Genomic DNA, 25,567 nt, shown 5'->3' on the forward strand with positions numbered 1-25,567 from the left:
GAGAAGGGAGAGAGGAGGGAGGAGGCAGAGAGGAGGGAGAGAGGAGGGAGAAACAAGGGAGAGAGGAGGGAGAGAGGAGGGAGAGAGGAGGGAGAGAGGAGGGAGAGAGGAGGGAGGTGGGGAAGAAAGCTGCTCCAACTCTTTCCGTGGTGCTCTGGTCGTGTGCCTCCTGCAGGGAAACCTCAGCCCTCCTGAAGAGGAGTAGCAAAGCTGAGCAGCATCTAGGGATCCTCCCCAGCTCCTCTGGGAGAGCCTGGGGAAGGTGGGATGGAGCAGGAGAGGATCTGAGAGGGAGGTGATGGAGGTGGGAATAGAGCTGCTCCCTCTTACCATCGTGGTCCTGCCATATCCCTCCCAGGGGGGAAATTTCCACCTTCCATAAGCAGGGCAACACCTGGAGATCCTCCCCAGCTCCTCCAGGAGAGCCTGGGGAAGGTGGGATGGAGGAGAGAGAGGATCTGGGAGGGAGGTGGGAAGAAAGCTGCTCCACTCTTTCCATTGTGGCCTTGTCACATCCTTCCCGGGGGGGTGGAAATTTCACCCTCCATAAGTGGAGCAGCAAAGCTGAGCAGCATCTAGGGATCCTCCCCAGCTCCTCTTGGGAGGCTCTGAGGAGGGTGGGATGGAGCAGGAGAGGATCTGGCAGGGAGATGGAGGCCAGGGGTCAGTCACAATGAATGTGAGCTGCTGAGAGCTGGGTGTTCCATGACCCTCCTCCCCCCCTTCCCAAATCCAGGCTGGGATGCAGAGGTGGGAAGCAGCACCCTCAGGGAAGATCCCACTGAAAGCTGTATCCTCCCCCAGGCTCTTTGTGGGCAGGGATTTGAGCTTTGCAAAGCAGCAAACCAGAGGAGAGATGTTTAAAAGAGAGGAGCAGAGCCTCCCTGGGAGCCTGCCTCCCCAGAGGAGGGCTGCTGCAAACCCTGTCCCAGCAGGAGCCAGGCAGGACAGATGGACAGCCCTCCCTGCAGCTACCACTGTGCCCTCCGAGCTGGGGCTGCTCAGGGCCAGGCATGCCCCTCAGCACCTCCAGACACCAGCCAGAGGCTCTTAGGAGGTCCCAGGAAACACAGCTCCAGCCTCCAACCTCACACTGGAGGCTCTGGGCATCCCTGCAGGGCTGTTTCTGCTGCCTTAGCCTCACCACTACAGTCAGCACTCTCCAAGGCAGGTTCCTGTGCAGTGCTGACTCTCAAACACCTCCAGACACCAGCCAGAGGGCTTAAGGATGTCCTAGGAAAGACAGCTCCAGGCTCCAGCCTCACACTGGAGGCTCTGGGCATCCCTGCAGGGCTGTTTCTGCTACCTTAGCCTCACCACTATGGTCAGGAGTCTCCAAGGCAGGTTCCTGGGCAGTGCTGGCACTCCAACACCTCCAGACACCAGCCAGAGGCTCTTAGGAGGTCCCAGGAAACACAGCTCCAGCCTCCAGCCTCACACTGGAGGCTCTGGGCATCCCTGCAGGGCTGCTTCTGCTGCCTTAGCCTTCCCACTATGGTCAGGACTCTCCAACCCATTCAAGGAATCTCTGATTCTGCCCCATCCCAGCATCAGCCAAGAGGGAAAGCCATGGGATGGCAGCTGTGTGTGTGTGCATGTGTGTGAAAGAGGAACACACCAGCTGGGGTCTGTCTGGGGCCCTGTGAAACCAGAGCCTGGCTGAGCAGGAGAGGTTGTGATGGTTGTCCAGGACTGCCCAGGTTCCTGTGCAGTGCTGACTCTCAAACACCTCCAGACACCAGCCAGAGGCTCTTAGGAGGTCCTAGGAAAGACAGCTCCAGGCTCCAGCCTCACACTGGAGGCTTTGGGCATCCCTGCAGGGCTGATTCTGCTGCCTTAGCCTCACCACTACGGTCAGGACTCTCCAAGGCAGGTCCCTGGGCAGTGCTGGCACTCCAACACCTCCAGATACCATCCAGAGGGCTTTAGGATGCCCTAGGAATGACAGCTCCAGGCTCCAGCCTCACACTGGAGGCTTTGGGCATCCATGCAGGGCTGATTCTGCTGCCTTAGCCTCACCACTATGGTCAGCACTCTCCAAGGCAGGTTCCTGTGCAGTGCTGACTCTCAAACACCTCCAGACATCAGCCAGAGGATCTTGGGAGGTCCCAGGAAACACAGCTCCAGGCTCCAGCCTCACACTGGAGGCTCTAGGCATCCCTGCAGGGCTGCTTCTGCTGCCTTGGCCTCACCACTGTGGTCAGGACTCTCCAAGGTGGGCTTTGGGGCAGCTCTGGCACCCAGGGTGCTGCTCTCCAGCCCTGGCAGAGGTTGGGTTTGAGCCTCCTCTATCAACCTGACTCAGAACAAAACTCCCTGGGCCACTGGTACCCACCAGAGATGTGACAGGCAGGTGCCTGAGGCAGAGGGGAAGAGCAGGCCATGGATGGAGGGCTGCCCCCTCCCCAGGCTGTCTGCACCTAGGAGGGCACATCATCCCTGGCAGACCTTCAGGTGCAAACTGCTGCATGGAGAAGACCCCTGCTGAAAAATGTCCCCCCCCAGGCCATGTGCTGCCCTGGCAAACAGCATCACAACCAAGCTGTGCACAAAGAGGTGGCTCCCCCTGGTGCAGCCCCCACCAGGAACCCCCCCTGCACTGGGCACCCACTGCTGGCCTCTGACCTCAATTCCCACATGTGGGAATCAGAAAGGGTCCCTCCCAGCCTCCAACAGGATGGCACTGAACAAGGCCAAGTGCCAGGGGCTGCACCTTGGCCACAGCAACCCCAGGCAGGGATGCAGGCTGGGGACAGAGTGGCTGAGAGCAGCCAGGCAGAGAGGGAGCTGGGGGAGAGCAGCTGAAGAGGAGGCAGCAGTGTGCCCAGGGGGCCAAGAAGGCCAAGGGCATCCTGGCCTGCAGCAGGCAGAGTGTGGCCAGCAGCAGCAGGGAGGTCATTGTGCCCTGGGCTCAGCACTGCTTAGGCCACCCCTGGAGTCCTGTGTCCAGCTCTGGGCTCCTCAGTTTCAGAAGGCCATTGAGAGACTTGAAGGTGTCCAGAGAAGGGCAAGGAGGCTGGGGAGGGGTCTGGAGCACAGCCCTGGCAGGAGAGGCTGAGGGAGCTGGGCTTGCTTAGCCTGCAGAAGAGGAGGCTCAGGGGAGACCTTCTTGCTCTCTGCAACTCCCTGCAGGGAGCTTGGAGCCAGCTGGGGCTTGGGCTCTTCTGCCAGGCAGGCAAGCAGCCCCAGAACAAGAGGACACAGTCTGCAGCTGTGCCAGGGGAGGTTGAGGCTGGAGGGGAGGAAGAAATTCTTCATAGAAAGACGAATTGGCCCTTGGGCTGTGCTGCCCAGGGAGGTGGTGGAGTCCCCATGGCTGGAGGTGTTGCAGAGGGGCTTGGATGTGGCCCTTGGAGCCATGGTTGAGCTGTCAGGAGGTGCTGGGTGCCAGCTTGGACCTGATCAGCTCTGAGGTCTTTCCCAACCCTATTGATTGTGTGACTCTCTGACCATCTCCTGACGAGCTGCTGGCTGGAGGATGAGTCAGTTCGGGTCTAAGGCCATGAAAAAAAAGTGTGCTCAGCGCTTCTGAAGGTACCCAGGAGGAGGCCAGGAGCAGCCACTGCCAGGCCTGCCATTGCCACCTATCGTCGCCGTTCAGCCCTAGGACAGGAACCTCTCCTTGCTCCCATTTCTGGGGGGATTTTTCCCAAGCCGGATCCCTGCTTTGGAGCTGATTCCCTCTCCTCACTGTAGCCCACTCCCCCGCCCCTCCCCAGCCCCCCATTCCCGCAGAGGCAGGCTCCTTCCGTGGTGCGCTGGGATGCTGGCTCCTCGCTCCCGGGAGGTGCCGGTGGCTTTGTACAGATCCTGCAGCAATTAGCCCCAAATATGACCCTCGGGGCCGGCAGGGGGGCGGCTTGCATCCGGGCAGGGGCGTCCTTAATGAGCCTGTACAGAGAGGGGGAGACAGAGGAGGGGGGAAACCGAGGCGCAGCTCCTGTCGCAAGTCAGCCGCACGCACTCCGCACCCCCCCACCCGCAGCGCTGCCTCAGTTTCCCCGAGGCGCTGCCCCCCCCCGCCTCCCACCCCCCTCTCCCCACCTTGCGAAGGGTTTCCTGGCCCCTTTAAGCGCCCCCCCGCCCGGCAGAGGCTCAGCCCCTTTCTCTGACACAGCAACCGCCGGAGCGAGCCGAAGCGGGGAGCCGCGGGCAGCGGGGAGGCTGCGGCCGGGGCCCGGGGGTCGGTCGGTGCCGGGGGGGGGGTGGGGTGGGGGGGGCGGGCCGGGTTCCCGCCGCTGCTCCGCCCGCCCCATGGCTCTGCCCGGGGCGCCGGGCGCCGCCCGCCCCGCTCCGCCCGCCCGGCGCCCGGGGAACCGCCGGCCCTGAACCGGCAGCGCTGCCGCCGCCGGTCGGTCCCGGGGGCAACTGGAGGGGGAGGGGGAGGGAACTGGGGGGGGGGGAGGGTGCGGGGGCACCGGGGAAAGAGGGAAGGGGGGGTGGGAGGGTGAGGGGATGAGGGCAACGAGGATGCGGGCAGCGGGGATGGAGGATGCGGGCAGGGGGGAATGGAGGATGCGGGCAGCGGGAATGGAGGATACGGGAAGCGGGGCTGAAAGATGCGGGTACCGGGATGGAGGATGCGGGTACCGGGGATGGAGGATGCGGGCAGCGGGGATGGAGGATGCGGGCAGCGGGTATGGAGGGTGACAACAGCGGGTATGGAGGATGCGGGTGCCGAGAAGGGAAGATGCGGGTACCGCCGTCCTCCATCCCTGGTGCTCCGGAGGATGCGGGTGCCAGGGATGAAGGATGCGAGCAGCGGGGATGGAGGATGCGGGTACCGGGACTAGAGCATGCGGGTGCCGGGGATGGAGACGCGAGCATGCCTGGACCCCCCCCCCCCCGCACACACACACACTGTGTACACCCCCGAGATGTGGGGATGCGCCCCCCTCCTATCCCACCCCACCTCCGCCCGTGCTGTTCTCCCCCCGCATCCCCATCCCCCGCCCGCCAAAGGAAGAAAGGGAAGGGGGGGGGGGGGGGGGCGAGGGGGCATTTGGGGGCAAGGTGGGGTTCCTCTCCTCCCTCCTTGGATTCAGCCCTGGAGGATGACGGCGGTGGGATGGTCCCCGCAGGGAGAGGAGGCTGCTTGAACGCCCCCCTCCCCCCTCCCCCCAAAGCGGAGGAGTCCCCTGGGACATGCTCCCCCCGCCCTCCCCCCCTCCCCCCCCAGCTGAGGAGGGCTGTCACCTCCGGTAACGTCTCACCCCTTCCAACAGCGACCGAAGGGAAGTGGCCCCCGGGCTCCTCCTGCGCCAAGCAAAAGCCCTGAGGGAGGAGGAAGAAGAGGAGAAGGAGGAGGAGGAGGAGAAGAGGGGGGGAGGAAGGAAGAAAAGGAAAGGGAGGAAAAAAAAAAGCAGGAGAAGGAAGAGCTTGGGCCGGAGCCAAGGCAGACCTGGAGCGGCCGGTGAGTTGCTGAGCTGCATGGGTGGCTGTCAGTCTGTCCGTCCGTCCGTCTGACCGTCCATCCATCCGGCTCAGGCAGCCCCTACTGCGCCCGGTCTCCAGGTCTCCAGCTAGGGAGGGCAAGGTCTCCAGCTAGGGAGGGCAAAGGGAGGGATGCCAGGCTCCAGTCTGCACACACCCCCCCCCTCAAAAGGGGCTGGGGGCTGCCGTGGGGCTAGCTGGGGGCTTGTCCCTCACGCCCGGGCTGAGATCAAGGCAAGGTGGGAGCGGGCAGAGCCCCCAGCCCAGCAGCTTTCAGGCTCCGGAAGGGATGGCTTCCTGAAGTTGGCTGTCTGACTGTCCTTACAGGAGGGGACCCTGGACTCCCCCAGGACACCTGTGACCAGCTGGGAGACCCCCAGCACCACCACCCCCCTCCCAGCGCCGGAACCGGCGACCCCGGCCTGAGGACCTGAGGAGGCAGGGAGCAGCACTGCCCAGCGGGGACCCCGCGATTCCTCCCGCCTGGAATCCGGGAGCAGAGGAGGAGCGAGCCGCTGGATTCCCGCTGCCATCCGGACAGACTCTTCCTCCTCCTCCTCCTCCTCCTCCTGCTGCACCTCCGGCAGCCGGCGGGGGAAGCCCTGGCCGCCTGAGGCAGCGCTCTCCTTCCCTGCTCGCCCCATGGGCAGCCCGCAGCTCCGCCGGGCCGCCGGCTGAGCCCCCAGCTCCTCGGCGCTCCCAGCCCTGCGCGGTGCCCCCCGAGCCGGCTCTCCCCGCTCCGAAGCGGAGCCCCCCGACCTCGCAGGGAGGCGAGCGTGCGGCTGGGACTTTCTGGCAGGCAGGGCAACGTTAAGATGTTGAAAGGTCCCCGGCCGAGAGGGGCTGCGTGGACGCCAGGCCGCCCGGCTAGAGCGGAGCAGGATGGACAGAGCCCTTGGGGCCGGGAACCGAGGCCGGTAGGGAAGGATGGACTCCCAGACCTGCCAGGACAGGCAGCCCAGTGACCACCCCAGCAGCAGCAGCAGCAGCAGCAGCAGCAGCAGCAATTGTAGCAGCAGCGGCGGCGGCAAGAGTCATTGTGCAAGGGAAAGGATCCGGAGCCGGATGAAAATGGTGATCGGGCAGCTGGAAGGCATCTTGCAGGAGCTCAAGGAGGTGGCCAAGGAGCTCCGGGAGGTAGGAAACCCACCCCCAACACCCCAACACCCACCCCGGGGGTGCCACCGCGGCCCTGCAAGGGGACACCGTGCCTGCTGATGGCCCCAAACCGGGAGGGCATCCCCCGGTCCCTCTGCCTGCCCCCAGGGCCAGCTCAGCACCCACAGCCACCAGCCCCAGGGGAGGCACAGCCTGGGTGTGCAGGAGGGGAGCAAAGGGCCAGGGCCAGCTCAGCACCCACAGCCACCAGCCCCAGGGGAGGCACAGCCTGGGTGTGCAGGAGGGGAGCAAAGGGCCAGGGCCAGCTCAGCACCCACAGCCACCAGCCCCAGGGGAGCAAAGGGCCAGGGCCAGCTCACCACCCACAGCCACTGGCCCCAGGGGAGCAAAGGGTCAGGGCCAGCTCAGCACCCACAGCCACCAGCCCCAGGGGAGCCCTGGGGTGGCACAGCCTGGGAGGGGAGCAGGGGAGCAAAGGGCCAGGGCCAGCTCAGCACCCACAGCCACCAGCCCCAGGGGAGCCCTGGGGTGGCACAGCCTGGGTGTGCAGGAGAGGAGCAAAGGGCCAGGGCCAGCTCAGCACCCACAGCCACCGGCCCCAGGGGAGTAAAGGGTCAGGGCCAGCTCAGCACCCACAGCCACCAGCCCCAGGGGTGGCACAGCCTGGGTGTGCAGGAGGGGAGGGCCAGGGCCAGCTCAGCACCCACAGCCACCAGCCCCAGGGGTGGCACAGCCTGGGTGTGCAGGAGGGGAGGGGGAGGGAAAGGGGGAGGGGAAGGAGAGGGGAAGGGGAGGGGAGGGGAAGGGGAAGGGGAGAGGGAGGGGGGAGAAAACCCTTCAGGCTGTGGTTTGCAGAACCATTCTTGACCTTGCCACTGAGCTTTGCCTGGGGTCAGGGGACCAGCAGTGAGGGTGCTGGGGGTGGGGGGAAGCACCCTGAGGTCACCCCAGGACCTGGCTGGGGGTTGGGGGCTGGGGGTGGGGAGCTGCTGGCACCGTGCCACAGGCAGCTCTGCTCTGCCTGGCAGCAGGGGCTGGAGGGGGGGGGTAGGGGCACCTGGGGGGGGGGGGGGATGTTTTCCAGGCCCCCTTTCAGAGCAAGGGAGGTGGATGGAGAGGGGCCAGGGGGTTGCAGAGGGCACTTGAGAAGGTGGCATCAGCCCTGGGTGAGATGGAGGGGGAGGGGAGGGGGGCACAGGGGTGGGCAGGGGGCCAAAGGCAGTGGCTGGGGGGTGGGGGGGGTGGGGAAGAGCCTGCAGGGGGGCTGGCAATTGGAGGGCACCTCTGCAGGTGATGGCCAAGGGGTGGGGGGGGGGGGATGAGAAAAGGGTTTGGAAGCCTTGAGAGAGGTGTGGCAGGAGGGCAGGGTGGCCCTTGGCCTCCTTGACCCCCTGAGCCAGGCTTGGGGCTAGACCAGAGCCCAGCAGAGGGATGCAGTGACCTCTGCTTGGCCCAGCAGGGTTTAAGGAGCTCTTTGCACCCCTGAGCCAGGCCTGAGGCTCTCCCTCCACCTCTGGCAATGGGCACTGGCAGCCCAGAAGGCCAAGGGCAGCTGAGCTGCCCTTGGCCTTCTGGGCTGCCAGTGCCCATTGCTGCCTCCCTGTCCCAGCCCTGATTCCTGCCCCACTCAGAGGTCTCCCAGACCCCTATCCCTCCCTGACACCCTTGGAGCTGGAGGGCACTGAGTGATGCTGGAGGGCTCTGGGGGATGCTGGAGGGCACTGAGTGATGCTGGAGGGCACTGGGGGATGCTGGAGGGCTCTGAGTGATGCTGGAGGGCACTGGAGTGATGCTGGAGGGCACTGAGGGATGCTGGAGGGCACTGGGGGATGCTGGAGGGCACTGGGGGATGCTGGAGGGCTCTGGAGTGATGCTGGAGGGCTCTGAGTGATGCTGGAGGGCACTGGGGGATGCTGGAGGGCACTGGGGGATGCTGGAGGGCACTCTCCAGCTCCAGGCACATTAGGCTGGGCTCACATCAGGCTGGGCTCACATCAGGCTGGGCTCACAGCAGGCTGGGCTCACATCAGGCTGGGCTCACAGCAGGCTGGGCTCACATCAGGCTGGGGTCACAGCAGGCTGGGCTCACAGCAGGCTGGGGGCAGAGCAGGCTGGGCTCACATCAGGCTGGGGTCACATCAGGCTGGGCTCACAGCAGGCTGGGCTCACATCAGGCTGGGCTCACAGCAGGCTGGGCTCACAGCAGGCTGGGCTCACAGCAGGCTGGGCTCACATCAGGCTGGGCTCACAGCAGGCTTTTGTCCAGGCTGCCCTGCTTCAGCAGAGACTTTAGGCTCTGGATCCACCTGGGTTGTGGGGTGGGATGGGGTGGATCTCCTCCTGGGCTGTCCCTGCCTCAGCAGGGGTTGATCCCTGGATTGTGGGATGAGGTGGATCTCCTCCTAGGTTGCCCCTGCTTCAGCAGGGGGTTTGATCCCTGGACTCAGCTGGGGGTGTGGGATGAGGCAGACCTTCTCCTGGGCTTTGCCTGCTTCAGCAGGGGTTCTGATCCCTGGATTGTGAGATGAGGTGGATCTCCTCCTAGGTTGCCCCTGCTTCAGCAGGGGGTTTGATCCCTGGACTGAGTTGGGATTGTGGGATGAGGTAGACCTTCTCCTGGGCTGTCCCTGCCTCAGCAGGGGTTGATCCCTGGATTGTGGGATGAGGTGGATCTCCTCCTAGGTTGCCCCTGCTTCAGCAGGGGGGTTTTAGCCCTGGGCTGAGCTGGGGGTGTGGGATGAGGCAGACCTTCTCCTGGGCTTTGCCTGCTTCAGCAGGGGTTCTGATCCCTGGATTGTGGGATGAGGTGGATCTCCTCCTAGGTTATCCCTGCTTCAGCAGGGGGTTTGATCCCTGGACTCAGCTGGGGGTGTGGGATGAGGCAGACCTTCTCCTAGGCTTTGCCTGCTTCAGCAGGGGTTCTGATCCCTGGATTGTGGGATGAGGTGGATCATCTCTTAGCTTGTCCCTGCTTCAGCAGGGGGTTTGATCCCTGGGCTGAGCTGGGGTTGTGGGATGGGGTGGATCTCCTCCTAGGCTGTCCCTGCTTCAGCAGAGGTTCTGGTCCCTGGATTGTGAGATGAGGTGGATCTCCTCCTAGGTTATCCCTGCTTCAGCAGGGGGTTTGATCCCTGGGCTGAGCTGGGCTGTGGGATGAGTTGGATGGCTGGGGGGTGTAAGGGGAGAATTTGGTGGCAGGTCACCACCCCTGGGGGTGTCAGGAGGGACCAGAGCCTGGTTCAGGCTCCAGCCCTGGTTGCCAGGAGCAGTTCCCCAGCTGAAGGCTGTCATTCCAGCTGCCCACTGCAGTCAGGGCTGCTGCCTGAGGAGGTTCCTTCCCTCCTGCTCTCCTTCCCTTTTGTGTTTAGCTGTTCCCCAGGCAGGCTGCACGATGTGGGGGGGGAGGGGTATGAACACCAGGGCTGGAATGGCTCACACTGGGAGCAGCTCTCTGAGCTGGGTGAGGAACTGGCTGGAGGCTGAGCCCAGAGAGTGGTGGTGAATGGTGCCACAGCCAGCTGGCAGCCAGGCACCAGTGGTGTGCCCCAGGGAGCAGTGCTGGGCCCCAGCCTGCTCAGTATCTTGATTGATGATCTGGAGGAGGGGATGGAGTCCAGCAGCAGGAGAGGTGCAGCTGACAGCAAGCTGGGGGCAGGAGTTGAGCTGTCAGAGGGCAGCAGAGCTCTGCAGAGGGACCTTGCCAGGCTGCACAGATGGGCAGAGGCCAAGGGCAGGAGATTGAACACAGCCAAGTGCCAGGGGCTGCACTTTGGCCACAGCAACCCCAGGCAGTGCTGCAGGCTGGGGACAGAGTGGCTGAGAGCAGCCAGGGCAGAGAGGGAGCCTGGGGGGAGGGGTGGAGAGCAGCTGAAGAGGAGGCAGCAGTGTGCCCAGGGGGCCAAGAAGGCCAAGGGCAGCCTGGCCTGCAGCAGGCAGAGTGTGGCCAGCAGCAGCAGGGAGGTCATTGTGCCCTGGGCTCAGCACTGCTTAGGCCACCCCTGGAGTCCTGTGTCCAGCTCTGGGCTCCTCAGTTCAGGAAGGACATTGAGCAGCTGGCTGTGGCACCATTCACCACCACTCTCTGGGCTCAGCCTCCAGCCAGTTCCTCACCCAGCTCAGAGAGCTGCTGTCCCAGCCAGGGGCTGACAGCTTGCCCAGGAGCTTGCTGTGGACCTCTCCCTAGGTCCCTGTGCTGGCCCCATGGGTGGTTTCCTCTACCTAAGTTTGCCTCCTGAAGGTGCATTGAAGCTCCTCCATGACCTTGCTTGTGGCAGGAACCTTCTGGTGGCCTTCCAGGAGCTGCAGGGGGCTGCAAGGGTGTCAGGGAGGGATAGGGGTCTGGGAGACCTCTGAGGGGGGCAGGAATCAGGCATGGGACAGGGAGGCAGCAATGGGCACTGGCAGCCCAGAAGGCCAAGGGCAGATGAGCTGAGCTGCCCTTGGCCTTCTGGGCTGCCAGTGCCCATTGCCAGAGGTGGAGGGAGAGGATCCTGCCCCTCTGCTCTGGGGTGTCAGGGAGGGATAGGACTGGGGGGGATGGAGCAGCACTAGAAGTGGGGAGATGGAGATTGGCTGTGAGGAAGAAGTTGTTGCCCAGGAGGGTGGTGAGAGCCTGGCACAGGCTGCCCAGGGAGGTGGTGGCAGCCTCCTGCCTGGAGGTGTTTGCAGCCAGGCTTGGAGCTGGCTGAGCCCTGAGCTCCCTTCTCAGCCCTGGCAGCTCTGTGATCCTGTCCCTGTCTCCTGGGGGGGGTCCCCCAAAGCAGGGCAGTGCTGGGAAGAGTGAGCTGAGTGCTTCTCCCCCCTCCCCAGGCAGCAGCAGGCAAGGAGCTTTACCTAAGCTCCTCACCCCCTCACCTGCAGCTGGGCTTTATCCTGGCTCCTTGCCTCCTGAGGAGGATGAGCTTTGGCTTTGAAGGGTGCTGAGGGCAAGCTTGGCAGCATCTGCAGGGCAGCCTTGGCCCCCTGGGGCAGGGGATTGCCTCTGCTCACAAAGCCCCAGCAGATTCCTTCTTCTCTTGGAGCAGGGGGGGGAAAGGGGAAACTCAACGATGAGAGTCAGCAGCCAGGATGCTGTGCCCTCTCCTCTGCTGCTGACACTGCCTGAGCCCTGAGCTCCCTTCCAGCCCTGACCATTCCATCAGGCTCTGAGCAAGCACCTGGGGAAGCTGACTTCTTCTGCCAAGCTGTGGAGATCCTCGGGGTGAGGAGTTTGAGCTGTGCTGCTGCCTGGGGAGGGGGGAGAAGCACTCAGCTCACTCTTCCCAGCACTGCCCTGCTTTGGGGGACCCCCCCAGGAGACAGGGACAGGATCACAGAGCTGCCAGGGCTGGAAGGGAGCTCAGGGCTCAGCCAGCTCCAAGCCTGGCTGCAAACACCTCCAGGCAGGAGGCTTCCACCACCTCCCTGGGCAGCCTGTGCCAGGCTCTCACCACCCTCCTGGGCAACAACTTCTTCCTCACAGCCAATCTCAATCTCCCCACTTCTAGTGCTGCTCCATCCCCCCCAGTCCTCTCCCTCCCTGACACCCCAGAGCAGAGGGGCAGGATCCTCTCCCTCCACCTCTGGCAATGGGCACTGGCAGCCCAGAAGGCCAAGGGCAGCTCAGCTGCCCTTGGCCTTCTGGGCTGCCAGTGCCCATTGCTGCCTCCCTGTCCCAAGCCTGATTCCTGCCCCCCTCAGAGGTCTCCCAGACCCCTATCCCTCCCTGGCACCCTTGCAGCCCCCTGCAGCTCCTGGAAGGCCACCAGAAGGTTCCTGCCACAAGCAAGGTCATGGAGGAGCTTCAATGCACCTTCAGGAGGCAAACTTAGGTAGAGGAAACCACCCATGGGGCCAGCACAGGGATCTAGGGAGAGGTCCACAGCAAGCTCTTGGCCAAGCTGTCAGCCCCTGGCTGGGACAGCAGCTCTCTGAGCTGGGTGAGGAACTGGCTGGAGGCTGAGCCCAGAGAGTGGTGGTGAATGGTGCCACAGCCAGCTGGCAGCCAGGCACCAGTGGTGTGCCCCAGGGAGCAGTGCTGGGCCCCAGCCTGCTCAATATCTTGATTGATGATCTGGAGGAGGGGATGGAGTCCAGCAGCAGGAGAGGTGCAGCTGACAGCAAGCTGGGGGCAGGAGTTGAGCTGTCAGAGGGCAGCAGAGCTCTGCAGAGGGACCTTGCCAGGCTGCACAGATGGGCAGAGGCCAAGGGCAGGAGATTGAACACAGCCAAGTGCCAGGGGCTGCACTTTGGCCACAGCCACCCCAGGCAGGGCTGCAGGCTGGGGACAGAGTGGCTGAGAGCAGCCAGGCAGAGAGGGAGCTGGGGGTGCTGGTTGATGGTAGGCTGAACATGAGCCTGCAGTGTGCCCAGGCAGCCAGGAGGGCCAATGGCATCCTGGCCTGCATCAGGAAGAGTGTGGCCAGCAGGAGCAGGGAGGTCATTCTGCCCCTGTACACTGCACTGGTTAGGCTGCACCTCGAGTCCTGTGTCCAGTTCTGGGCTCCTCACTTTAGGAAGGATGTTGACTTGCTGCAAGGTGTCCAGAGAAGGGCAACAAAGTTGGGGAGGAGCTTGGAGCACAGCCCTGTGAGGAGAGGCTGAGGGAGCTGGGGTTGCTTAGCCTGGAGAGGAGGAGACTCAGGGGTGACCTCATTGCTCTCTACAGCTACCTGAAGGGAGGTTGTAGACAGGTGGGAGTTGGTTTCTTCTCCCAGGCAATCAGCACCAGAACAAGAGGACACAGTCTCAGGCTGTGCCAGGGGAGGTTCAGGCTGGATGTTAGGCAGAAGTTCTACACAGAGAGTGATTGCCCATTGGAATGGGCTGCCTGGGGAGGTGGTGGAGTCACCATCACTGGAGGTGTTCAGGAGGAGACTTGATGGGGTGCTTGGTGCCATGGGTTAGTTTTTTAGGTGGTGTTGGATTGGTTGATGGGTTGGATGTGATGATCTTGAAGGTCTCTTCCAACCTGGTTTATTCTATGTATTCTATGTGTTCTATATGCATTCAGGAGAGGCCTGGCTGCTGCTCTGCAGTCAGGCAGGGGAAGGATTCTGCTGCAGCCCTCAGCTCTAAGGCTCTGTGATCACAGCGCTGGGCAAGCACCTCCCTGGGCTCTGAGATGGCTCCTTGGCACCCTCCTCCTCCTCCTTCCTCCTTCCTCCTCCTTCCTCCTCCTCCTCCCCCCTCCTCCTCCTTCCTCCTCCTTTCTCCTTCCTCCTCCTTCCTCCTTCCTCCTCCTTCCTCCTTCCTCCTCCTTCCTTCCACTTCCTTCTCCTCCTCCTCCTTCCACTTCCTCCTCCTCCCATTTCCTCCTCCTCCCACTTCCTCCTCCTCCTTCCTCCTCCCTCCTCTTCCTCCTCCTTCCTCCTTTCTCCTCCTCCTTCCTCCTCCTCCTCCTTCCTCCTCCTCCTCCCTCCTTCCTCCTCCTCCCTCCTCCTCCTCCTTCCTCCTCCCTCCTTCCTCCTTCCTCCTCCTTCCTCCTCCCTCCTCTTCCTCCTCCTTCCTCCTTTCTCCTCCTCCTTCCTCCTTCTCCTCCTTCCTCTCCTCCTTCCTCTCCTCCTTCCTCTCCTCCTTCCTCTCTCCTCCTTCCTCTCTCCTCCTTCCTCTCTCCTCCTTCCTCTCTCCTCCTTCTTCTCTCTCCTCCTTCCTCCTCCTTCCTCCTTCTCCTCCTTCCTCCTTCCTCCTCCTTCCTCCCTCTCCTCCTTCCTCCCTCTCCTCCTTCCTCCCTCTCCTCCTTCCTCCCTCTCCTCCTTCCTCCTTCCTCCTCCTTCCTCCTTCCTCCTCCTTCCTCCTTCCTCCTCCTCCTCCTCCTCCGGGTTGGTGCCGGCAGGCAAACTTTGCTGCTCCTCCCCAGCCCGGTGGGGGCCCGGGGGGGCCCGGGGAGGATTAGTGTCACACCCCAGGGCTATTTGGAGGAGCTGTCGCTATTTTAATCAGGGGGTGGCGCTGGGCTGGGGGGGGGAGGGGGCGGGGGGAGGTGTTAAATACCTCTGTGACACTTGGTGCTCGCCGAGGATTTGAATGTAAAGCAGGATCTGGAGGCTTGCCCCTCCCCCCCCTGCCCCCCTTCCTCTTTCTCCTTCCTCAGGCAGGTTGTCAAAGCTCTTTCAGCTGAGGCCATCGCTGCTGGCAGGGGGAGCTTGGGGGTGGGGAGGGTGGGGAGGTGATGCAGCAGGTCCCAGCCCACTGCCTGGCATCCAGTGGTGACCCCGTGGGGATGCTCACCTCCCCTGGGAACCAGAGAACTGGCTGGGGGTCTCTCTCCTCCAAGCAGGCAGCAAGGGCTGGGGGTGTCCCCAGCATGTGCTGGGGAGGGGGAGGGGGGTCCAGAGGGGCGACCAAGAAAGGACACATCCCCCTCCCCCCTCACCTTTAGGTCTCACCAGCAGCCCTGGTCAGCCCAGGGCTACCTGGCAGTGCAGAAAGAGGGAGCAGAAGTGTTCCCCCTGGCCCCCATGCGTGGTGGCAGCAGGAGGCCTCATCCTGCCCTGCCCAGGGGACCTGGCAGCAGGAGCTGGGTAGCCAGGGGTGCTCAGCTCTCACCCAAAAGGGGACAAGCTTTCAGCCCAGGGCTACCTGGCAGTGCAGAAAGAGGGAGCAGAAGTATTCCCCCTGGCCCCCATGCGTGGTGGCAGCAGGAGGCCTCATCCTGCCCTGCCCAGGGGACCTGGCAGCAGGAGCTGGGTAGCCAGGGGTGCTCCCAGGCCTCAACCTGCCCTGCCCAGGGGACCTGGCAGCAGGAGCTGGGTAGCCAGGGGTGCTCAGCTCTCACCCAAAGGGGGACAAGCTTTCAGCAGCCAAAGGATGAGCTTGGAGCAGAGGAGGGGGGGGGGGTCCCATGTCCTCAGGGTACCCCACAGCCATGGGCCCTGAGCAAGGAGGTGCTGTGCTCATCCCCACCTCAAAACCCAGCCCCCACCACTCGAACCCACTTGGGGGGTGCTGGGTGCTCTCCTCACCCCGGGGCATGGTCCTGCACCCATGGCCACTGCTGGCAGCCAGCAGCTTTTCAGAGCAAAGCCTGGGTGCCCCGAGCTGGCCAGCTGCTTCCCCCAGCTCAGGCAGCTGCTGAACATCTGGAGCACCACTGGGTCTCAGCGGGGTTTGGGTTGCTGGCTGCGGATGGAGGTCCCCGGCTGTGAGCTGGGCTTGGTGGTTCCAGCTCCCACCTCGGGTCCCTGCTGGTCCCTGTCGAGGAGCTAAGCCCCTTGGAAGCTTGAGAAGCTGCTGGGAAGGGGAAGGAAGGATGAGAAAGGCCTTCAGGGCTTGGTGGCAGGCGGTTGGTAATGCTGGCTCCCAAGGCTGGGGCTGGGAGATCCAGCTGGGGGCAAAGTGGGGTGATCCAGCAGCACCTTCAACCCAGCCTGGCCTTTGAAGTGGACAGGTGAAGGACCAGCAGGAGAAGGGGTTTGCAGCCCAGCCTGGGGTGCCATGGCTTTGATGACCACACAAGCAACTGTAGTCCCAAGCCAGAGGCCAAGATCTCATCCCCAGCCAGGCTGAGGAGAGCAGCAGGGATTGCTGTGCCTCCCTGCTCTAGGAGCCACCCCAGCACCTCCAGCAGCAGGCTGTTGGGGTCCAAAGCATTTTGCCCAGCCTCTGAAGCTGCTTTTCCAAGCCTGGATCTGACTCTGAACTCTCTGTCTTGCTGCCAGCTGATGCAAGGAGGGGACAGGGGATTTGGGCAGAGAATGCCCAACGGGATGCCCAGAGCCTCCAACCAGCCTGGAGGTGTTTGCCATCGCCCCTGGAACAGCAGGGAGGGCATTGTGCCCTGGGCTCAGCACTGCTCAGGCCACCCCTGGAGTCCTGTGGCCAGCTCTGGGCTCCTCAGTTTCAGAAGGCCATTGAGAGACTTGAAGGTGTCCAGAGAAGGGCAAGGAGGCTGGGGAGGGGTCTGGAGCACAGCCCTGGCAGGAGAGGCTGAGGGAGCTGGGCTTGCTTAGCCTGCAGGAGAGGAGGCTCAGGGGAGACCTTCTTGCTCTCTGCAACTCCCTGCAGGGAGCTGGGAGCCAGCTGGGGCTTGGGCTCTTCTGCCAGGCAGGCAAGCAGCCCCAGAACAAGAGGACACAGTCTGCAGCTGTGCCAGGGGAGGCTGAGGCTGGAGGGGAGGAGAAAGTTCTTGCCAGCCAGAGGAATTGGCCCTTGGGCTGTGCTGCCCAGGGAGGTGGTGGAGTCCCCATGGCTGGAGGTGTGGCAGAGGGGCTTGGATGTGGCCCTTGGAGCTGTCAGGAGGTGCTGGGTGCCAGCCTGGGCTTGCTGAGCTCTGAGCTCTTTCCCAACCTGATTAATTCCATGATCCTATGGTGGAGGAGGAGCTCCAATGCTCCCTGATGAGCTGTGGAGCCAGGGGGGATAGGGGAAGGCTTTTTGGGTGTCATGAGGAGAAGGAAAGGAAAGGCTCCTGGCAAGATGTTGTCCACTGATTGGTTTTCCCTCCCTTGTCCTGGGTAATCTGTGGCTGATTTCCACTGGGAAAGGATATGTGGAAGGGAAAGAAAAAGATGAGGAGAGAAAAGGCAATAATGAGAAAAGATCAAAGGCAGCAATGCAGCAGAGCCAGAGAGGTGATGCTGCCTCTGTGCTCTGCTCTGGGGAGACCTCACCTGCAGGGCTGCCACCAGCTCTGGAGCCCTCAGTACAGGAAGGACCTGGAGCTGATGGAGAGGCTCCAGAGGAGGCCACAGGAGTGCTCAGGGGGTTGGAGCAGCTCTGCTCTGAGGCCAGGCTGAGGGAGCTGGGGGTGCTCAGCCTGGAGAGACGAAGGCTTCAGGGAGACCCCACGGCAGGGGGGTTGGAACTAGATGATCCTTGTGGTCCCTTCCAGCCCTGACTGATTCTGTGATACTTGGAGCAGCCTGCCAGGACCTGAAGGGGGCTGCAAGAAGGCTGCAGAGAGACTGTTTGCAAAGGCCTGCAGGGACAGGCCCAGGGGCAATGGCTTCAGAGCAGAGCAGAGCAGACTGAGATTGGCTGTGAGGAACAAGCTCTGCAGCAGGAGGCTGCTGGAACACTGCAGCAGGTTGCCCAGGGAGGTGGTTGGGGGTCCCAGCCCTGGAGATATTCAAGGTGAAGCTCAACAGGGCTCAGGGCAGCCTGCTCTAGTTGGGGCTGTCCCTGCTGAGTGCAGGAGGTTGGCCTGGATCAGCTCTGGAGCTCCCTTCCAACCCAACCCATTCTGTGATCCCCTGAGCAGAATGAAACAGAGCCTTCGTGCCTCATTGTGGCTGCACACAGAGGCACCAAGGGGTTCCCCCCAGCCCCCACCCCTCGTCTGCCACTGCCCACCTCCTGCTTGGCAAGGCTGGGCCCTGCCAGACCCTCTGCCAGCTCTGCTCTCCCCCCCAGCAGGGGCGGTGGGGGCAGCCGGGCAGCCCGCCGCAGCTCCGTGCTTCCCCCCCGGCTGCCAAGGTGGATTTCCACCTGGTGCTCTGCCTCCCACCCAAACCAAAGGCACAGGCAGCCCCCACCCCGCCCCACCCCGCCCCACCCCACCCCACCCCACCCCCCTCCAGCACAGAGCTCCCAGGCAGGAAGCAGCAGCCAGGAGCCATCAGGATGCTCCTGGAGGCTCAGCGATGGCTCCGGCCGGCCTCGGAGCCGCAGCAGCAGGAGAGCCCCCGGGCAGGATGAGTGCTGTGCACCGGGCTGGGCTGGAAGGGTTTGAAGCAGAGCATCTGCCAGGTCCCTTCCAAGGCAAAGCTTTCACTGTGTTGAGGGTGGGTTGCTGACCCTCTTGGATCCAGATGGAGCCCAGGATCCGTGGGAGCTGTGGGAGGAAGGAGGACTCCCCAGGTCTTGAACCTCAAGCCTGGACTGGAAGGGTATTGGTTTGAACTGCTTGAGGGCTTGGTTCCTCCTTGACCCATGTGGGCTCTGGTCCTGGTGCTGTGGTGGGGCCAGGGAAAGGCAGCCAGGGTGGTGAGAGGCCAACAGGATGGCCTTACATAGAATGCATACATAGAATAAACCAGGTTGGAAGAGACCTTCAAGATCATCACATCCAACCCATCAACCAATCCAACACCACCCAAACAACTAACCCATGGCACCAAGCACCCCATCAAGTCTCCTCCTGAACACCTCCAGTGATGGTGACTCCACCACCTCCCCAGGCAGCCCATTCCAATGGGCAATCACTCTCTCTGTGTAGAACTTTTTTCTAACATCCAGCCTGAACCTCCCCTGGCGCAGCCTGAGACTGTGTCCTCTTGTTCTGGTACTGGCTGCCTGGGAGAAGAGACCAACCCCCATCTGTCCACAACCTCCCTTCAGGTAGTTGTAGAGAGCAATAAGGTCACCCCTGAGTCTCCTCTTCTCCAGGCTAAGCAACCCCAGCTCCCTCAGCCTCTCCTCACAGGGCTGTGTTCCAAACCCCTCACCAACTTTGTTGCCCTTCTCTGGACTCGTTCCAGCAAGTCAACCTCCTTCCTAAACTGAGGGGCCCAGAACTGGACACAGGACTCGAGGTGTGGCCTAACCAGTGCAGTGTACAGGGGCAGAATGACCTCCCTGCTCCTGCTGGCCACACTGTTCCTGATGCAGGCCAGGATGCCATTGGCCCTCTTAGCTGCCTGGGCACACTGCAGGCTCATGTTCAGTCTACCATCAACCAGCACCCCCAGGTCCCTCTCAGCCTGACTGCTCTCCAGCCACACTGACCCCAGCCTGCAGCCCTGCCTGGGGTTGCTGTGGCCAAAGTGCAGAACCTGGCACTTGGCTGTGTTCAATCTCCTGCCCTTGGCCTCTGCCCATCTGCCCAGCCTGTTGAGGTCCCTCTGCAGAGCCTCTCTACCCTCCAGCAGATCAACTCCTGCCCCCAGCTTGGTGTCATCAGCAAATTTACTGCTGATGGACTCAATGCCCTCATCCAGATCATCAATGAAGATGTTAAAGAGCATGGGGCCCAGCACTGATCCCTGGGGCACACCACTGGTGCCTGGCTGCCAGCTGGCTGTGGCACCATTCACCACCACTCTCTGGGCTCAGCCTCCAGCCAGTTCCTAACCCATCGCAGTGTGCTCCCACCCAAGCCATGGGCTGACAGCTTGGCCAGGAGTTTGCTATGGGGAACGGTGTCAAAGGCCTTGCTGAGGTCCAGGTAGACTACATCCACAGCCTGCCCCACATCCACCAGGCAGTCACCTGATCATAGAAGGAGATCAGGTTGGTCAGGCAGGACCTGCCCTTCCTAAATCCATGCTGGCTGGGCCTGATCCCTTGGCCATCCTGTAAGAACAGGCCTTGAACAAGTCCAAGTGCTGGATTCAGTAAGTGTGCAGCTGACAGCAAGCTGGGGGCAGGAGCTGAGCTGTCAGAGGGCAGCAGAGCTCTGCAGAGGGACCTTGCCAGGCTGCACAGATGGGCAGAGGCCAAGGGCAGGAGATTGAACACAGCCAAGTGCCAGGGGCTGCACCTTGGCCACAGCAACCCCAGGCAGGGCTGCAGGCTGGGGACAGAGTGGCTGAGAGCAGCCAGGCAGAGAGGGAGCTGGGGGGAGGGGTGGAGAGCAGCTGAAGAGGACGCAGCAGTGTGCCCAGGGGGCCAAGAAGGCCAAGGGCAGCCTGGCCTGCAGCAGGCAGAGTGTGGCCAGCAGCAGCAGGGAGGTCATTGTGGCCTGGGCTCAGCACTGCTTAGGCCACCCCTGGAGTCCTGTGTCCAGCTCTGGGCTCCTCAGTTTCAGAAGGCCATTGAGAGACTTGAAGGTGTCCAGAGAAGGGCAAGGAGGCTGGGGAGGGGTCTGGAGCACAGCCCTGGCAGGAGAGGCTGAGGGAGCTGGGGTTGCTTAGCCTGCAGAAGAGGAGGCTCAGGGGAGACCTTCTTGCTCTCTGCAACTCCCTGCAGGGAGGTTGGAGCCAGCTGGGGCTTGGGCTCTTCTGCCAGGCAGGCAAGCGGCCCCGGAACAAGAGGACACAGTCTGCAGCTGTGCCAGGGGAGGTTGAGGCTGGAGGGGAGGAGAAAGCTCTTGCCAGCCAGAGGAATTGGCCCTTGGGCTGTGCTGCCCAGGGAGGTGGTGGAGTCCCCATGGCTGGAGGTGTTGCAGAGGGGCTTGGATGTGGCACTTGGAGCTGTCAGGAGGTGCTGGGTGCCAGCTTGGACTTGCTCAGCTCTGAGCTCTTTCCCAACCTCATTGATTCCATGATTCTGTGGTCCTGCTCCCAAGCCACCACAGCCCTTGGCATACTCCACACCTCAGAAGAGATGAAGGACCAGGGTCTGATCCTGCTCCAGCATCCCAGCCAGGGCTGGGGGTGTTGATGTCGTTCCCTGCAGCCTCTTTCACCTTCCCAACCACTCTGTCCCTTGAGCTTTGCACATTTTCCACGCCCTGCCTCAGTTTCCCCACCCTTGGAGCTGGCTTCTGCAAGGGGGAGGAGATTGTGGCTCCCCCTGGCTGAGTGTGGGGTTGCAGGACCCCACATGAGAGGACAGCTGGTCACAGGGGACAAGGCAGCCCAAAGCAGGTCAGGGGGTCCCAGATTGCACTGGGTTGGAAGGGAGCCTCCAAGGCCATCTTGTTCAACCCCCCTGCAGTCAGCAGGGACCCCTCCAGCCCTGGCAGCCTCCCAGGGCCACAGCAAGTCACATCTTGAATGTCTCCAGGGAGAGACCATCCTGGGAAGGGCTCCTCCTGCCCTATGGGGCACCAAGGGGCACCCAAGACTTCGCTGTCTGCTTGGGGCCCATGGGTGCTGTGCCACAGGCTGGGATTTAGTGCCTGCTGGGGAGGCTCCTGAAGTGGTTCCACTTGTGCTGAGACCTCCCAGCTCATCACACTGGGCTCAGGGACTCCACTCATGCTGAGACCTCCCAGCTCATCACACTGGGCTCCCTCCACTCATGCTGAGACCTCCCAGCTCATCACACTGGGCTCAGGGACTCCACTCGTGCTGAGACCTCCCAACTCATCACATTGGGCTCCCTCCACTCATGCTGAGACCTCCCAACTCATCACATTGGGCTCCCTCCACTCATGCTGAGACCTCCCAACTCATCACATTGGGCTCAGGGATTCCACTCATGCTGAGACCTCCCAGCTCATCACACTGGGCTCAGGGATTCCAATCATGCTGAGACCTCCCAGCTCATCACATTGGGCTCAGGGATTCCACTCATGCTGAGACCTCCCAGCTCATCACATTGGGCTCAGGGACTCCACTCATGCTGAGACCTCCCAGCTCATCACATTGGGCTCCCTCCACTCGTGCTGAGACCTCCCAGCTCATCACATTGGGCTCAGGGACTCCACTCGTGCTGAGACCTCCCAGCTCATCACACTGGGCTCAGGACTCCACTCGTGCTGAGACCTCCCAAGCTCATCACATTGGGCTCCCTCCACTCATGCTGAGACCTCCCAGCTCATCACATTGGGCTCAGGGATTCCACTCATGCTGAGACCTCCCAGCTCATCACACTGGGCTCAGGGATTCCACTCATGCTGAGACCTCCCAACTCATCACATTGGGCTCCCTCCACTCATGCTGAGACCTCCCAGCTCATCACATTGGGCTCAGGGACTCCACTCATGCTGAGACCTCCCAGCTCATCACACTGGGCTCAGGGACTCCACTCATGCTGAGACCTCCCAGCTCATCACACTGGGCTCAGGGACTCCACTCATGCTGAGACCTCCCAGCTCATCACATTGGGCTCAGGGATTCCACTCATGCTGAGACCTCCCAGCTCATCACATTGGGCTCAGGGACTCTACTCATGCTGAGACCTCCCAGCTCATCACATTGGGCTCAGGGACTCCACTCGTGCTGAGACCTCCCAGCTCATCATATTGGGCTCCCTCCACTCATGCTGAGACCTCCCAGCTCATCACATTGGGCTCAGGGATTCCACTCATGCTGAGACCTCCCAGCTCATCACATTGGGCTCAGGGACTCCACTCATGCTGAGACCTCCCAGCTCATCACATTGGGCTCAGGGATTCCACTCATGCTGAGACCTCCCAGCTCATCACATTGGGCTCCCTCCACTCGTGCTGAGACCTCCCAGCTCATCACATTGGGTTCAGGGATTCCACTCATGCTGAGACCTCCCAGCTCATCACATTGGGCTCAGGGACTCCACTCATGCTGAGACCTCCCAGCTCATCACATTGGGCTCCCTCCACTCATGCTGAGACCTCCCAGCTCATCACATTGGGCTCAGGGACTCCACTCATGCTGAGACCTCCCAGCTCATCACATTGGGCTCCCTCCACTCGTGCTGAGACCTCCCAGCTCATCACATTGGGCTCAGGGACTCCACTCATGCTGAGACCTCCCAGCTCATCACACTGGGCTCAGGGATTCTACTCATGCTGAGACCTCCCAGCTCATCACATTGGGCTCAGGGACTCACTCGTGCTGAGCCCTGCCGACTCGTCGCCTCGGTGGTGGCCGTGGTTAAAACAAGGCAGAGCGTTCGGGATGTGGGGGGTTGTTAAAGGGCGAATCGCGGGGGGGGGGGGTGTGTCCTGTCGGGTAGCGCCTCCCTGCCCGTCCGTCTGTCCGTCTGCCCCCAGGTGGTGAGCCAGATCGACCGCCTGACGTCCGACTTCGAGTTCGAGCTGGAGCCGGACGACTGGACGACGGCGACGGCCAGCAGCACCTCCAGCAGCGACAAGGGGGGAGGCGTCTTCGAGCTGGGCGCCCTCGATTTCCCCACCTCCGACATCCTCTCCGACAGCTGGGAGTTCTGCTCCTTCCTCGATGCTTCCACCCCCTCCGACCCCGGCGACGCCCCCGAGCCGCCGCGGCCGCAGCCCCCGCCGGCTCGCCAGCCCGATTACCGGCTGATGAACGGGGGGATCCCCATCGCCAACGGGCCCCGGGGCGGCGGGACCCCGGATTCATCCAGCGAGGAAGCCTTCAGCACCGCAACCAGCCAGAAGACCTCTCACCAGCAGCAGCAGCAGCAGCAGCAGCAGCCGCCGCGGCCGGCCGGCACCCGGGAGCGGGTCCGCTTCAGCGACAAGGTCCTGTACCACGCTCTGTGCTGCGACGACGACCGGGACGGTGCCAGCACGGCGTCCCCGGGGGACGAGGGCCCCGAGGAGCCGCGGAAAGTGACGGCAGGGCCACCCTCGAAGCACCCTGCCGTCGGTGGGGGTGGAGGAGGAGGAGGAGGAGCTCCGGGGAGGCGGCCGACGAGGAACAGCAGCACGCAGACCGTGGCTGACAAGAGCACCCAGACGGTGCTGCCTTATGTGCCAGCCAGGCAGAGGGTGAAGCCTAAACACTGACACTGGCATCTCCACACGGACTCCGGGGGTGGGGGTGGGGGTGAGGGTGGGGATGGGGAAGGGGAAGGGGGAGGGAGGGTTGGGTTCCTGGGGCTAGAGGGGAGAGAAAAACCACCCACGAATATATATATATATATATAAATAAATATAAATATATATATTTCAATAAATCAATACGGAGAATAAGGTCAAGGAGGTGGCAAAGGAGAGGTCTTCCTTGGGGGGCTGGAGGAGGGGATGGAGCCCAGCAGCAGGAGAGGTGCAGCTGACAGCAAGCTGGGGGCAGGAGTTGAGCTGTCAGAGGGCAGCAGAGCTCTGCAGAGGGACCTTGCCAGGCTGCACAGATGGGCAGAGGCCAAGGGCAGGAGATTGAACACAGCCAAGTGCCAGGGGCTGCACTTTGGCCACAGCCACCCCAGGCAGTGCTGCAGGCTGGGGACAGAGTGGCTGAGAGCAGCCAGGCAGAGAGGGAGCTGGGGGGAGGGGTGGAGAGCAGCTGAAGAGGAGCCAGCAGTGTGCCCAGGGGGCCAAGAAGGCCAAGGGCATCCTGGCCTGCAGCAGGCAGAGTGTGGCCAGCAGGAGCAGGGAGGTCATTGTGCCCTGGGCTCAGCACTGCTTAGGCCACCCCTGGAGTCCTGTGTCCAGGTCTGGGCTCCTCAGTTTCAGAAGGCCATTGAGAGACTTGAAGGTGTCCAGAGAAGGGCAAGGAGGCTGGGGAGGGGTCTGGAGCACAGCCCTGGCAGGAGAGGCTGAGGGAGCTGGGCTTGCTTAGCCTGCAGAAGAGGAGGCTCAGGGGAGACCTTCTTGCTCTCTCCAAGCTCCCTGCAGGGAGCTTGGAGCCAGCTGGGGCTTGGGCTCTTCTGCCAGGCAGGCAAGCAGCCCCAGAACAAGAGGACACAGTCTGCAGCTGTGCCAGGGGAGGTTGAGGCTGGAGGGGAGGAGAAAGTTCTTGCCAGCCAGAGGAATTGGCCCTTGGACTGTGCTGCCCAGGGAGGTGGAGGAGTCCCCATGGCTGGAGGTGTTGCAGAGGGGCTTGGATGTGGCCCTTGGAGCCATGGTTGAGCTGTCAGGAGGTGCTGGGTGGCAGCTTGGACCTTGGTGCCAATGGCCTTCTGAAACTGAGGAGCCCAGAGCTGGACACAGGACTCCAGGGGTGGCCTAAGCAGTGCTGAGCCCAGGCCACAATGACCTCCCTGCTCCTGCTGGCCACACTCTTGTGCTCTCAGCACTGCCTGGGGTTGCTGTGGCCAAAGTGCAGCCCCTGGCACTTGGCTGTGTTCAATCTCCTGCCCTTGGCCTCTGCCCATCTGTGCAGCCTGGCAAGGTCCCTCTGCAGAGCTCTGCTGCCCTCTGACAGCTCAACTCCTGCCCCCAGCTTGCTGTCAGCTGCACACCTCCTGCTGGTGGTGCATCCTTTGCATGTCCCCCCTGTGCCCAGGGCTGAGTCTGCAAGGGAAGCATCATGCCCTGGGTTTTCACCACGAGGGATGAGAGGTCTCCATCCCACACCTCAAAGAGCAGGCTCAGGCAGCCCTGGCACAGGTCGCTGTGGCTTGGGGCAGCTCCTCTCCATCACTCTGCCTGTCAACAGCTGCTCACTTATTTGTTCTCAGGAGCCCTTTGCAGCCTGCCCCTGCTGGAGGAGCAGGATCGATGGATGTGGCTGTGGCCTCTAATTACTGCTCCCAGTGGATGCCAGCAGGAGCACGAGGCAAAGATCCAGGGCTGCAGGAGGAGAGGCTCTTTGCTCCCTCCACCTCTGGCAATGGGCACTGGCAGCCCAGAAGGCCAAGGGCA

General features: G+C 62.6%; 1 protein-coding gene and 1 long non-coding RNA gene across 2 annotated transcripts; both read left to right on the plus strand.

Moving 5' to 3' along the window:
• Positions 1–4,205: 4,205 nt before the first annotated feature.
• Positions 4,206–5,813, plus strand: LOC128898046 (uncharacterized). The gene is made up of 3 exons (XR_008462674.1): positions 4,206–4,351; positions 5,226–5,413; positions 5,761–5,813. It is a non-coding gene; the product is annotated as an uncharacterized LOC128898046 (long non-coding RNA).
• Positions 5,814–6,169: 356 nt separating this feature from the next.
• Positions 6,170–23,770, plus strand: INSYN1 (inhibitory synaptic factor 1). Its single transcript, XM_054169048.1, has 2 exons — positions 6,170–6,570; positions 23,051–23,770. The coding sequence occupies exons 1-2, from the start codon at positions 6,361–6,363 to the stop codon at positions 23,768–23,770; spliced, it is 930 nt and encodes a 309-aa protein (XP_054025023.1). The 5' UTR covers positions 6,170–6,360.
• Positions 23,771–25,567: the final 1,797 nt, after the last annotated feature.

Source organism: Dryobates pubescens, chromosome 17 (genome assembly GCF_014839835.1).
Source record: "Dryobates pubescens isolate bDryPub1 chromosome 17, bDryPub1.pri, whole genome shotgun sequence".
In the NCBI taxonomy this organism is placed as follows: Eukaryota; Metazoa; Chordata; class Aves; order Piciformes; family Picidae; genus Dryobates; species Dryobates pubescens.